Consider the following 14318-nt stretch of genomic DNA (forward strand, 5'->3'; position numbering starts at 1 on the left):
ACATTGATGGAGTGGTTGGTGCACGTCGACATCGACTGACCTGTATGGTGGACGGAGAAAATAAGTTCACTTCATCGATGCTACTGTTCTTTGATGAAGAGTCTCTCCTTTTTGAGCTCCAGAGTGGCACAGCGGCAGCGCACAATTGGCCCAGCAACGTCCGGGTTAGGATGGGTTAGCCGTCATTGCAAATAAGAATTTGTTAAATGAAGGTTATAAATAAAAATTCTCATGAAGTTAAAATTCGAGAGATACCCTGTAAGAGCTTTTTGGGGTCTTTGTGATTTCACAGCCAAGGCGGTGCAAGAAATCCTGTCAGTGAATGTATCTACAGCACAGGCCCCTGAGTCTGTGTAGGGATGTATTTTGGAGTGGACTGTGATTGAAGAAGTGTGACGTGTTTTATTTTCTATGATTTCGTTTCACCCCTTTCCCGAAATGTTAATTGTTTTGTTTCTTATTCAATAAACCATCCAGCTAGTGGCGGTAATGCACATTTAACTCCAACCGCCGTTAAACCCCATCGAAGAAGAACAAGACAACCAGATACATTGTGTCAGTAACAACAGTAAAGGCTCACATACGAGTAGGGGATCTAGCTACCGTAGCTAGAGGAAACGAAACCCACCCGATTAGTCTTTGACAGGAACAGCAATGGTCAAGATCACTTTCCTGTCCGTCGCGGGTCAGAAAGTCGAGAAGGAGGAGAATAATGTCGAAAAGACCGAAATTCTCATAACCCATCCGATGGTAAGTTAGTGATGCATTTTCGTTGTGGTTGCAACATGATATCGCTTTGTGTGCATTGCCCTTCGATAAAACAGAGCTAGCTGGCGCTACCTCCAATAATTATTTACTCGCGCGCGGTGGGCTGTCAAGCGTCTGCGGGGCATTTTACTTGAAATGTACCGGCACACTGAAGAACGCAGTAGGTGCATTTGAACATTATTTGAGGTCAGAGCAGCCATTGTCATTTGGCAAGAAATAAAACGATGCTGTGCGGCTAACAAGCTATTTGTGGAAATGTCGGCACTTTGTCAAATAGCCGATTGAGTGAACAAAGGGGAACTGCTAACATTACTATTGAACATAGTTAAGTGGATGTTCTTAGACAAATTAGCTTTATCAACATCAATTATTTAGGCAAACGTTAGGCTATGAGAATTTAACTCCAATGTGGTCAACATTGGAGTTAAACTATTAGCGGTAAGAACCTAAACCAAGGAGGATCAAGTTATTGTTTTTGCTTTAAGCATAAACCTATAATGTTTGCTGTGGATTATGAAGAATTATCTCTTGGCAAATGTGAATGGATTACAAGAAAAACATGTTACCAAACACAGGCAGCACACAAAATGGCAGATGGAGGTTACTACTGCTTGCCATGCAAGTTCATATTTCATAAGCAGCATCACTGTGCCATCAGTAGGCTACAGTTCTCAACTTGTGATGCAGTGGTTCTAGGAAAGCTTCGCTCCCCAGCATCCTGCAGTTTCAAATCCAATCAAATATGCTTTGCTTTCAGTCAGCCAAAGGTTAGAAGGATGCATCTAAACCAATTGGGGTGTATGTGTGCCTGTTTTTATCTCAAGGGGAAGTTGGCAGTTGCCTATTGGCCATTATCTTCTATAGCGTTTGTTGGAAATGTAGATAGACCATTGTCATGTTCTCAGTCCATGTAAGGCCCTCTTATCTCAATCAGCAGGGAAGGAGAACACTGGTAGCTATCTGCCTCTGTGGGGAGCACACACACATATATACGCACAGACACCCACACACAGACAGCGAAAATGATGTGTAGTCTATCCCTTCGTCCTTGTTCATTTTATCTCCTAGTTTATCCTTGAACACAGGTTGTCATAACACCACGGTTTTTGGTTTGATAGTCTGTGAGCTGTTTTCATACGCAGGCAATACCAATGTCAGGAGAATTTCACTCCAAGTACCAGCTAAGAATAACTTGCTTTCTTGTCTCCTACGCACAGAGCTCATCTTCCAGGATAAATGTACCTATCCACCCACGTAGTTGCACATATACGGTAGAAAGGATGGTAGAAAGCCAACCCGTGACACGCTGCCAACACACCGGTTGAGCGTGTGGCAGCGGCAGATGGGGTGAGAGACTGGGGGTGGCATTACTCTCCGTCTTATAAGTGCCACGTTACTAACCACTCTGTCATCCCTGTCTCTCTCACCCACGTTGCTGTTTCCCTGCTAAAACATGCAGATTTATTCCACCTACCGTAACTATAGCTGCAGGTTTCAGGATTCACTTTTGTAGTCATCTTTCTATCTAAGAGCAGAAACATAATACTCCTAACCCAACCTGACTTCGTCTGCCCCGTCTTGATGTGACCATAGAATATCTGTGAAACACTAGCTGTGAGTATCCTTTTTACCTAGGAGGGGGGGTGATAATTAAGTAAGTAAGCCTTGGGCAAGGAAGCTTTGTCTGAGTTTGTTCATAGCGTGAGGCAGCTTGATGTAGAAGTACACCACCTGGACAGGACACTAGCCTGGTGTGTGTGTGTATTCATGTATGTGACCTTGTGTGTCTCCCTGTCAACCTGTCAGGAGGATGATGAGGAGCTGGTTCTGCCTCTGCGCTCCCAGAGGTCTCCTCTGAACGGCCTATGTTGCCTGACCTCTGGCCTGGTGGTCTTCATGTCTGGCCTGGTGTTGGCTTCCATCTATGTCTACCGCTACTACTTCATACCCCAGGTACCTAGCATCTACATACAGTGTCTCAGTACAGTGACCGTATGAGACAACACTCTGATGATACCACTTAGGCCTATCCTCTATTGACCTATCTTTTGATGTGGGATTTGTAAATGTGCTTCCTGGTGTAACTGTCTCTGATGGTGTTGTTGTTATGATGTACATTGGAGATCAGTGTTCCATTTGGTTATCAGCACGTTGGTCTTTCTATCCCAGTCGGGGATCATGAAACATTTAATAATAGTAGAGACTGTGATAATGAAGATGATAGTTAGGGATAGCCTTGCTAACGGTTCCCTTGTGCCTTGACCTAGATCCCAGAGGAGAGTCTGTTCCACTGCAGGGTTCGTTATGAGGACTCTGTGTACGCCCCTCTGAGAGGCAGACAGGAGCTGGAGGAGAACGTGGGCATCTACCTGGAAGACAACTATGAGCAGATCAGTGTGCCTGTGCCCCATTTTGGAGGAAGTGATCCTGCTGACATCATCCATGACTTTCACAGGGTGAGGAGGACCGGGCACATGCACACGCGTACACACACCTCTTGTAGGATGGAGAGTCAATCAGCCAGGTTTTTGACAGTTTTAATTAGTTTTCTCTGTCTATGTCACCAGGGACTAACTGCCTACCATGACATTGCTTTGGACAAATGCTATGTCATCGAGCTCAACACCACCATCGTCATGCCCCCACGGAACCTCTGGGAACTGCTGGTCAATGTTAAGGTAACATAAGTCCTGTCTCTCTCTCTCTCTCTCTCTCTCTCTCTGAGATACCATCTCTCATATTCCACAACCTATTATGTTCTCTCTCCCTTCTCTGTCCTTCTCTCGCTCCCCCTCTGTCCATCTCAATTCAATTCATAGGGCTTTATTGGCATGGGAAACATATGATCACATTGCCAAAGTAAGTGAAATAGATGATAAACAAGTGAAATAAAATGAACAGTAAACATTACTCACAAAAGATCCAAAGGCATAGATACATTTCAATTGTCATTGTCTATATACAGTGTTGTAATGATGTGCAAATAGTTAAAGTAGAAAAAGGGAAAATAAATAAACATAAATATTGGTTGTATTTACAATTGTGTTTGTTCTTCACTGGTTGCCCTTTTCTTGTGGCAACAGGTCACACATATTGCTGTTGTAATGGCACACTGGAATCGATCAAAATTGGATTTGTTTTCAAATTCTTTGTGGGTCTTTGTAATCTGAGGGAAATGTGTGTCTCTAATATGGTCATACATTTGGCAGGAGGTTAGGAAGTGCAGCTCAGTTTCCACCTCATTTATTTTGGCAGTGTGCACATGGCCTGCCTTCTCTTGAGAGCTAGGTCTGCCTACGGTGGCCTTTCTCAATAGCAAGGCTATGCTCACTGAGTCTGTACATAGTCAAATATTTCCTTAATTTTGGGTCAGTCACAGTGGTCAGGTATTCTGCCACTGTGTACTCTCTGTTTAGGGCCAAATAGCATTCTAGTTTGCTCAGTTTTTTTGCTAAATCTTTCCAATGTGTCAAGTAATTATCTTTTTGTTTTCTCATGATTTGGTTGGGTCTAATTGTGTTGCTGTCCTGGGGCTCTGTGGGGTCTGTTTGTGTTTGTGAACAGAACCCCAGGACCAGCTTGTTTAGGGGACTCTTCTCCAGGTTCATCTCTCTGTAAGTGATGGCTTTGTTATGGAAGGTTTGGGAATCACTTCCTTTTAGGTGGTTGTAGAATTTAACGTCTCTTTTCTGGATTTTGATCATTAGAGGGTATTGGCCTAATTCTGCTCTGCATGCATTATTTGGTGTTTTACGTTGTAAACAGAGGATATTTTTTTTCAGAATTCTGCATGTGGAGTGTCAATTTGGTGTTTGTCTCATTTTGTGAATTCTTGGTTGGAGAGCGGATCCCAGACCTCACAACCATAAAGGGCAATGGGTTCTATAACTGAATCAAGTATTTTTAGTCAGATCCTACTTGGTATGTTGAATTTTATGCTCCTTTTAAAGGCCCTTCTTGCCTTGTCTCAGATCGTTCACAGCTTTGTGGAAGTTACCTGTGGTGAGGTAAGTAGAGGTGTGTATAGTTTTTTGTGTGCTCTATGGCAACAGTGTCTAGATGGAATTTGTATTTGTGGTCCTATGAACTGGACCTTTTTTGGAACACTATTATTTTGTGTCTTACTGAGATATACTGTCAGGGCCCAGGTCTGACAGAATCTGTGCAGAAGATCTAGTTGCTGCTGTAGGCCCTCCTGGGTTGGACAGAAGCACCAGATCATCAGCAAACAGTAGACATTTGACTTCAGATTCTAGAAGGGTGAGGCCGGGGGCTGCAGACTGTTCTAGTGGCCTCGCCAATTCGTTGATATACAGTCCCTTCGGAAAGTATTCAGACCCCTTGACTTTTTCAACATTTTGTTACGTTACAGCCTTATTCTAAAATACCCCATAATGACAATGTGAAAAGTTTATTTTTTTGTAAGGTCCAACAGTTGACAGTGCATGTCAGAGTAAAAACCAAGCCATGAGGTTAAAGGAATTGTCTGTAGTGCTCCGAGACAGGATTGTGTCGAGGCACAGATCTGGGGAAGGGTACCAAAACATTTCTGCAGCATTGAAGGTCTCCAAGAACACAGTGGCCTCCATCATTCTTAATTAGAAGTTTGGAACCACCAAGACTCTTCCTAGAGCTGGCTGTCTGGCCAAACTGAACAATCCGGGGAGAAGGGCCTTGGTCAGGGAGGTGACCAAGAACCCGATGGTCACTCTGACAGAGCTCTGGAGTTCCTTTGTGGAGATGGGAGAACCTTCCAGAAGGACAACCATCTCTGCAGCACTCCACCAATCAGGCCTTTATGGTAGAGTGGCCAGACAGAAGCCATTCTTCAGTAAAAGGCACATGACAACCCGCTTGGAGTTTGCCAAAAGGCACCTAAATGACTCTCTGACCATGAGAAGCAAGATTCTCTGGTCTGATGAAACCAAGATTGAACTCTTTGACCTGAATGCCGAGCGTCATGTCTAGAGGAAACCTGGCACCATCCCTACGGCATGATGGTGGTAGCAGGTTCACCTTCCAACAGGACAACAACCCTAAGCACACTGCCAAGACAAAGCAGAAGTGGCTTCGGGACAAGTCTCTGAATGTCCTTGAGTGGCCCAGCCAGAGGCCGGACTTGAACCTGTTCGAACATCCCTAGAGAGACTTGAAAATAGCTGTACAGCATCGCTCCCCATCCAACCTTACAGTGCTTGAGAGGATCTGCAGAGAAGAATGGGAGAAACTCCCAAAATACATTTCTGCCAAGCTTGTAGCGTCATACCCAAGAATACTCGATGCTTATGTAAATGTGATATTTCAGTTTTATTTTTTATAAATTAGCAAACATTTCTAAAAACCTCTGTTTGCTTTGTCATTATGGTGTATTGTGTGTAGAATGATGGCACTTTTTTTTAAAGCAATTTTTGAATAAGGCTGTAGCAAAATGGGGAAAAAGTCAAGGGTTCTGAATACTTTCCGAAGGCACTGTATATATGTGACTCACCACCTGGATTTGGTTTTATGTAGCAAAATGTGAAATGGTGTTTCCTACATTGGATAAAAGTAGAGACTCAGATCTACAAAATGGTATACATAGACTGCATTTGAGGAACAATGGGAAAGTAATTCTCCTTTGAAAGTTGATCAACTTGTCAACTCACTTTTGAGAAAATGGCCTTTGAATGTTTTGGTATCTAGTGAAGAGCTCTTCTTTGTCTAAACCCATTCAGCATCGTTCACACCCTCCTTAAGCTTTAGCCCCACCCATCTCGGAGCGCACACTTGATGCTCTGGCCGATGATTTGTTTACCTCTGGATAACATGAAAACAGCCTAACCAGCTCTGCTGGCAACAATTTAATTTAGCTTTTTTGCAGACGTTTACTGACACTGGCCATATTCAACGGGTGTTGTACACGCGTCACGTAACGTTAGCTAACGAGCCAGCCAGCTAGCTAATGATGGCTAGTTAAACAACAATGAACAAAGTGCCAACAATGCCACATTGATGGGAGCTAACCAACCAGGTGCAATGTTAGTTAGCTAGCTAACATTAGGCTCTAACTAGGAAAGCAAACAGCTCTGGGAAACTAATAATAATGTCTGCTAGTTAACCAGCCAGCTAACATTAGCTTAAGACATATAGCTAGCTAGGTAAACAATGAACCTAGCTAGGTAAACAACATTTAAGATCACACACATAACATTAGCTAACGACCCAGACAGCTAACGTTAGCTAGTTAAACAACAATGAACAAAGTGCCAACAATGCCACAGTGCTGGGAGCTAACCAACCAGGTACAATATTAGCTAGCTTTAACTAGAAAAGCAAACGGCTCTGGGAAGTCTTCAATTATCTTTTTCAGAGCTTCCCTCTCTGCATAGTCTTCAATTATCTTTTTCAGAGCTTCCCTCTCTGCATCTCCCTCCACCACCTCCCACGTAACGCCTGTTGTATTCAGCGCATGTGACATAAAATTTGATTAGAAAAAGATTGGAGTAGTGGTTTATCCATACATCTCCGTTTTGGATAGATAACAAACACGAAAAGTTAAGTGTAACCACTTCTGGGGAAATTGGAACAGTCTATAGATTCTTCAGTTACATTTAGCTGATTTCTGACGTGCTGTTCCTTTTTTTCCCGTTGTGTATTTCTATATTGTTTTAGTGATTCACCATAGTGAAGGAGTAGGCTCAGATTTTCTGTGTCTCTATGTTTTTGGTTGGATAGGTTTCTGAATTTCATTCTTAGGTTTTTACATTGTTCATCAAACATTTGTCATTGTTGTTAATGTTCTTAGGTTGTCCACTTGAAATTGTTAGATTTGATAGGGAAGCTGAGGTTAAATATACTGTTTAGGTTTTCTACTGGTAAGTTTACACCTTCACTATTACAGTGAAATGTTTTGTCCAGGAAGTTGTCTGAAAGGAATTGAATTAGTTGTTTTTTGGTAGGTTTCTATACTACTTCCATCTATAGCATTTCTTAATATTGTGCAGTTCCTTTGGCTTTGATGCCTCATGATTGAGTATTGCTCTGTTCAGTAGACTGTGATTTTCCTGTGATCTGGTAGAGGTGTCAGTGGGCTGACTGTGAATGCTCTGAGAGACTCTGGGTTGAGGTCAGTGATAAAGTAATTTACAGCACTACTGCCAAGGGGTGAGCTATCGGTGTACCTACCATAGGAGTCTCCTTGAAGCCTACCATTGACTATGTACAGACCCAGCGTGTGACAGAGCTGACAGGAGTTGTGACCCGTTTTGTTGGTTGTTTTGTCATAGTTGTGTAGGGCGGCATATTTGGGAGGGAATGCTGTCACCTCCAGGTAGGTGTTTGCCCCCTGTGTGCTGAGGGTGTCAGGTTCTTGTCCAGTTCTGTCATTTAGGTTACCACAGACTAGTACATGTCCCTGGGCCTGGAAATGGTTTATCTCTCCCTCTAGGATGGGTGAACCTGTCTTCATTAAAGTATGTGGTTTCTATTGGGGGGATATAGGTAGCACACACGAGGAAATGTTTCTCTGTTGAGATTCATTTCTAGACAGATGTAAAATGTTCCTGTTTTTACTAATTTTACTGAGTCTCTTCCCTGTTTCACACCTGGTAGTTTGGTGGATGGGACTACCAACTCTCTGTAACCTAGGGGGCAACCAGTGGGTCCATTTCCTCCATACCATGTTTGTTGTAGGATGACGATGTCTGTATTTCCAATTTCTTTGATGAAGTTTGGGTTCTTCCTCTCTCCTGTCCCTTCTCTTTCTCTTTCTGAACTCTAACCCTGTCTACCTCTCTGTCTTTTAGAAGGGGACGTACCTTCCCCAGACCTACATTATCCAGGAGGAGATGGTTGTGACGGGGAAGGTTCATAACATGCGCCAGCTGGGGCCCTTCATCTACCGCCTGTGTAATGGCAAGGACACATACCGCCTGAAGCGCCACGCCCGCAGACGTAAGTTGGGGAGAGGTGATGGAGAGGGGGAGGTTTAGAGCCTTGTATAGTGTTGTGCGAGTCACTCAGGGTCTGAATGGTCCACCTACAGTGCCTTGCAAAAGTATTCATCCCCCTTGGCATTTTTCCTATTTTGTTGCATTACAAACTGTAATTTAAATAGATTTTTATTTGGATTTCATGTAATGGACATACACAAAATAGGCCAAATTGGTGAAGTGAAATAAAATAAAAATACTTATTTCAAAACATTCTAAAGAAAAAAAAAGAAGTGGTGCGTGCATATGTATTCACCCCCTTTGCTATGAAGCCCCTAAATAAGATCTGGTGCAACCAATTACCTTCAAAAGTCACATAATTAGTTAAAGTCCACCTGTGTGCAATCTAAGTGTCACATGATCTGTCACAATCTCAGTATATATACACCTGTTCTGAAAGGCCCCAGAGTCTGCAACAAAACTAAGCAAGGGGCACCACCAAGCAAACGGCACCATGAAGACCAAGGAGCTCTCCAAACAGGTCAGGGACAAAGTTGTGGAGAAGTACAGATCAGGGTTGAGTTATAAAAAAAGATCAGAAACTTTGAACATCCCACATAGCACCTTTTTTAAATCCATTATTAAAAATGTAAAGAATATGGCAACACAACAAACCTGCAAAGAGAGGGCTGCCCACCAAATCTCACAGACCAGGCAAGGAGGGCATTAATCAGAGAGGCAACAAAGAGACCAAAGATAACCCTGAAGGAGCTGCAAAGCTACACAGCAGAGATAGGAGTATCTGTTCATCGGACCACTTTAATCCATACACTCCACAGAATTGGGCTTTAAGGAAGAGTGGCCATAAAAAAAGTAATTGCTTAAAGAAAAAAATAAGGAAACACGTTTGGTGTTCGCCAAGAGGCATGTGGGAGGCTCCCAAACATATGGAAGAAGGTACTCTGGTCAGATGAGACTAAAATTGAGCTTTTTGATCATCAAGGAAAATGCTATGTCTGGTGCAAATCCAACACCTCTCATCACCCTGAGAACACCAGAACAGCATCATGCTGTGGGGATGTTTTTCATCGGCAGGGACTGGGAAACTGGTCAGAATTGAAGGAATGATGAATGGCGCTAAATACAGGGAAATTCTTGAGGGAAACCTGTTTCACTCTTTCAGAGATTTGAGACTTTGTCGGCGGTTGACCTTCCAGCAGGACAATGACCCGAAGCATACTGCTAAAGCAACACTCGAGTGGTTTAAGGGGAAACATTTAAATATCTTGGAATGGCCTAGTCAAAGCCCAGACTGTAATCCAATTGAGAACCCATCCAACTTGAAGGAGCTGGAGCAGTTTAGCCTTGAAGAATGGGCACAAATTCCAGTGGCTAGATGTTCCAAGCTTATAGAGACATACCCCAAGAGACTTGCAGCTGTAATTGCTGCAAAAGGTGGCTCTACAAAGTATTGACTGGGGTGGTGAATAGTTATGCATGCTCATGTTTTCAGTTTTTTGTGTTATTTCTTGTTTGTTTCACAATAAAAAAATGTTGCGTCTTCAAAGTGGTAGGCATGTTGTGTAAATCAAATGATACAAACCCCCCCAAAATACATTTTAATTCCAGGTTAAGTCAACAAAATAGGAAAAATGCCAAGGGGGGTGAATACTTTCGCAAGCCACTGTATTCTCTTGTCTAATAAAAGTCTTTCACTGTCTGACTTGTAGGCATCAACAAACGGGAAGCGGCGAACTGCCATCGCATCCGTCACTTTGAGAACACGTTTGTGGTTGAGACGGTCATCTGTGATGGAGCGTAAACTGTCATGAACGTCGGGCACGACACCATAAGGCACAGCCACCTCTCTAGCCACTGTAGCGCATCCCTGTGTAGATACTTTGAATTACGTTTCAGCTGCACTTTAACTATGGTTTTGTTCCTTTGTTGATACGTTTTACTGTCTCTTTACAAAACATTTTTTTTTAAACTTACTTTTTGTAATTGTCAGTAGTGATGTTTCCTGGCTGCAATAATACATGTTTTTCTCTGTGATTTACCTTGGATTAAATAGTTTGTTGTAGCAGAACCCCTAAGCCAATTATGATGGGGGGGTCGACTTAAGAGAACTGTGTGACGGCCTCTGTTGTCAGGGGAGACAACCATTTCCATGTGTTTTCAATGTGAGTGTAATTGATTTCCCTGCTCTTGAAATTACTGCACGTCCATGTTAGTTTTGTAATAGGACCCTGTGCTAAGGCAAGAAATCCTGTTCCTCAGCAAACACCCGACCTAATGTTGTGCAGCATCGCTTTCTCTTGCTCTTTGTCTGTGTTTCTTTCTCACTGCACCCCTCTTGCTTCTCTCTTTCACCTGGTCTGTCTTCTTCTTTAGCTCAGTCACCCTATCAGACTAAAGTAAAAAAAAAAAAATGTGAATGTCAGTTTAAGAATCAGTGTCCCTACAAAGTGAGGTAGACAAATTAGCCATTATTAGTTTTTGCATGTTTGCACCTGTATTGTAAGTAGAGTCTAGAATCATGTACATGCCATGAAATACTTGCTCTTCACTTACTGTGTGCAGTTATATGTGATATTATACCAGATTATTTCCAGCCAAGCTGGCCTTCCCCCTGTGAACGCATCAAAGAAAGTTGCTTCCTCCATTTTAATGCCCCTCTTATCACCTCTTCATTATATGTTCTTTCTTTCTGGGGAGGTTGAGCCTCTCCCCCTTCATTTGCACTCTTTATCAATGCTTCTGTGAGTCGTTCTAGTAGAATTCTGTCTTGATTTCCCCCCTGCATGTGTGTTTCTCTGTATGGAAAAACTGCACTGTTAGAATCTTTTATAAGAGCATGTTTAAAGCCTTGGTCCAGAGTCAGAGACTGGACTAAAGTATTGCTGTAAGGAGCTTATATCTGTTAATCTATACCTTAGACTGGTCTGTATATTTTGTCTGCGGGTGAAGTCTTATCTGTGAATAAAGTGGTTTAACACCCGGGGGCTTCTGTCTTTTGTTCTGTCTAAATAAATGATAGTTGTTAGTGTATTGTGGGTATCATTGGGACATTTCGCTGTCCCGGTTCTCTTTGGCTCTGTGTATGTGCCACCAGCCTTGTTTCATTGTCTGGAGGTAACGGATCATATCCTTAAGTGTCAGTGGGTGAAAGTGTGAAACCAGACTGTCCTACAGTATGTAGGTTTAAGTGGACAGCTGTGGTATGATATGAGGTGTCTTTTAGTAAGGGAAAGTACAAACAAATCTCATGCACTGACCTGTTTGGGCATAGTGGAAAAGTATGTTATTTTCAGACAGTTAATTGAGCTGTATGACCTAGTTTTTATACATGAAAAATGAGATCTTAGTAGGTCCCAGCTAACTTCTCCCCTTAGGGCAGCACAAGATGTAAAGCCTTTTAGACTACACATATTTCACATAGCCTATATCCAGTCAACATACATTGCTTGATTAGAGTTTTCTTAGGCCCAAAGGCATTGTCTTTTGTAAGATAGCGGCTTTTCGCAGATACCGCGTTGATTCCCCTTTTCTGATGGTTGAGGGATAAGCGTTGCAAAGGATTGACCCCACCTGTTGGAAGACAATGGCTCAAAGGATGAATTTATTTGCATGCCACCTTTACACTGGCTTTCCTGTACTAAATCCATAGTGACTCCTTCTTTACAGTCTGTCTGCCATATAGTGTGGACACAGATGCCCCTCCATGTGGCAGGGCTCTGAGCTGTTGGATGGTTGCTGCTGCCTGTCTGGTTCCTCAGCCAGGATCCTCATGAATTATCAACAAATTCACATGACTGTCTGATGTTCGAACCACTCACAGTGGGAAGTGTTGGGCACCCGGCCCTGCATGTGGATGAAAGCTGAATTGAAAGCCTTAGTTATTGTCAGTACATTTGGAAAAGGGACTGTGGTCGATGTACAAAACCTACATTCAGTAAATGTCAATAACTTCAGTCTTATTAATGATCAAAATCACATGAAGATACGGTTGTAAAGTGTTTATTAAATAAAACCTATTATATGAGCACATCTTAAAAGTACAGATGAGTGCAATTCAACTTACAGAAGAAGAGATGTTCTGTTACAAAAAAAGAAAATGAGTGACATTTAGCAAAATAGAATTGAACATTTAACTATAAATTGTGGAATATTTAGGAACACATGTTGACGCAGTTTCCTCAAACTATCTCCACCGGTAGTCGTTTCTCACTGTGCTCCCTAATCTACTTTCATGTGATCTGGCCAGTGAAACCTCTACGTCAGAACACTCTTCTTCCAGAAAGCATCTAAAGAGAAGCAGTACAACAGTGGATCTAGACAACAGTTGATGCTGGTCAGACAGAACATGGGCATGATAGCCTGCCTGATACCGAGCATCAGCACGATGGAGGAGGGCAGGAAGAAGACAATAAACATCAGAAGGTTGATGGTGAAGATCAGCATGACGTTCATCTTATTGTTGACCATGGCAGCATCGCTGAGGTGCCTGTGTAGAGTCCAGGACACCATGGCGGTGGAGACCACGTTGACCCCCAGCATGGCGAACACCAGCCCGAACTGCACGTAACCAGCTATCTGCACATTCAAGGCACATTCTTGAGTAAACTCAAAGCATTTGTCAGTGGCGTTACAGCTCTTCATCTGACTGATGAAGTACAGGGCCTCTGGGATGTTGACCGCCACGATCAGGATCCAGATGAAGACACAGGCTTTCCAGGCATTGGTGGTGGTGCGGATGTGGCGGGTTCTTAGAGGGTAGACCACAGCCAGCAGCCTGTCCAGGCCAATGAAGGTGATGAAGACAGCGCTGGAGCGGATGTTGTTACGGAACAGCATGGTGGTGGCCGTGCAGGCCTGGATGCCCAGGGGCCAGGTGCCTGTGGTGTAGAAGTAGACCCGGGTGGGCAGGGAGAGCACCAGCAGCAGGTCGGACAGAGCCAGGTGGCTCATGAAGACAGCGCTGGAGGATTTGAGGCCGTGACGGCGGAGCAGAACCCAGAGTGACACGGCGTTGAGCGGCAGGCCCAGTACCATCACACAGCCGTACACCGCGGCAGAGACTGTATACACTGCATTCACACAACTCAGCTCCGGAGCGCTGTCCTCTAAGGTATCGTTGGTGTTGTTCATGGTGCTGTACTGTATCTCTGCTCCTTTAAGACAGACACAGCTGTGCGTGTCTGTGTGTGTGAACTGAAAAGAGACCGAAACCACGACAAACCAGCAACTCAGTGCTCTGGTTTCCACCTCCTAGCAGAGCGGTCTGTATGAAGGCTGAGCTGTTCTTAACTCTGTTTTTGAAATAACAGTGTTGAAATAGGTGTTGAAACAGGAAGTGAGGATACTTTTTTTCTTCTCAGCAAGGGCCTCCCATTCTATCTGCAAATCTGTTTGAAGATACTTGATAACATGAATCCTTTTTGAGTAACAAGTTCAAATGAGTCACCCAGTAAAATACTACTTGAGTAAAAGTCTAAAAGTATTTGGTTTTAAATATATAAGTATCAAAAGTGCATGCAATTGCTCAAATATACTTAAGTATCAAAAGTACAAGTAAAAGTGTAAATCATTTAAAATTCCTTATATTAAGCAAACCAAGGCCTCCCGGGTGGCGCAGTG

At 43.2% G+C, this 14318-nt stretch overlaps 2 protein-coding genes across 2 annotated transcripts; one reads left to right on the forward strand and one right to left on the reverse strand.

The window, feature by feature from the left end:
* Window positions 1-551: 551 nt before the first annotated feature.
* itm2ca (integral membrane protein 2Ca) lies at window positions 552-11679 on the forward strand. Its single transcript, XM_038961935.1, has 6 exons — window positions 552-750; window positions 2575-2721; window positions 3036-3224; window positions 3336-3446; window positions 8553-8700; window positions 10409-11679. The coding sequence occupies exons 1-6, from the start codon at window positions 655-657 to the stop codon at window positions 10498-10500; spliced, it is 783 nt and encodes a 260-aa protein (XP_038817863.1). The 5' UTR covers window positions 552-654; the 3' UTR covers window positions 10501-11679.
* Window positions 11680-12788: 1109 nt separating this feature from the next.
* lpar5b (lysophosphatidic acid receptor 5b) lies at window positions 12789-13933 on the reverse strand. Its single transcript, XM_038962184.1, has one exon. It carries the CDS (start codon window positions 13827-13829, stop codon window positions 12954-12956), a length of 876 nt encoding a protein of 291 aa, XP_038818112.1. The 5' UTR covers window positions 13830-13933; the 3' UTR covers window positions 12789-12953.
* Between the last annotated feature and the right edge of the window lie 385 nt (window positions 13934-14318).

The sequence above is a fragment of the Salvelinus namaycush genome, chromosome 23 (genome assembly GCF_016432855.1).
Source record: "Salvelinus namaycush isolate Seneca chromosome 23, SaNama_1.0, whole genome shotgun sequence".
Lineage (NCBI taxonomy): Eukaryota > Metazoa > Chordata > Actinopteri > Salmoniformes > Salmonidae > Salvelinus > Salvelinus namaycush.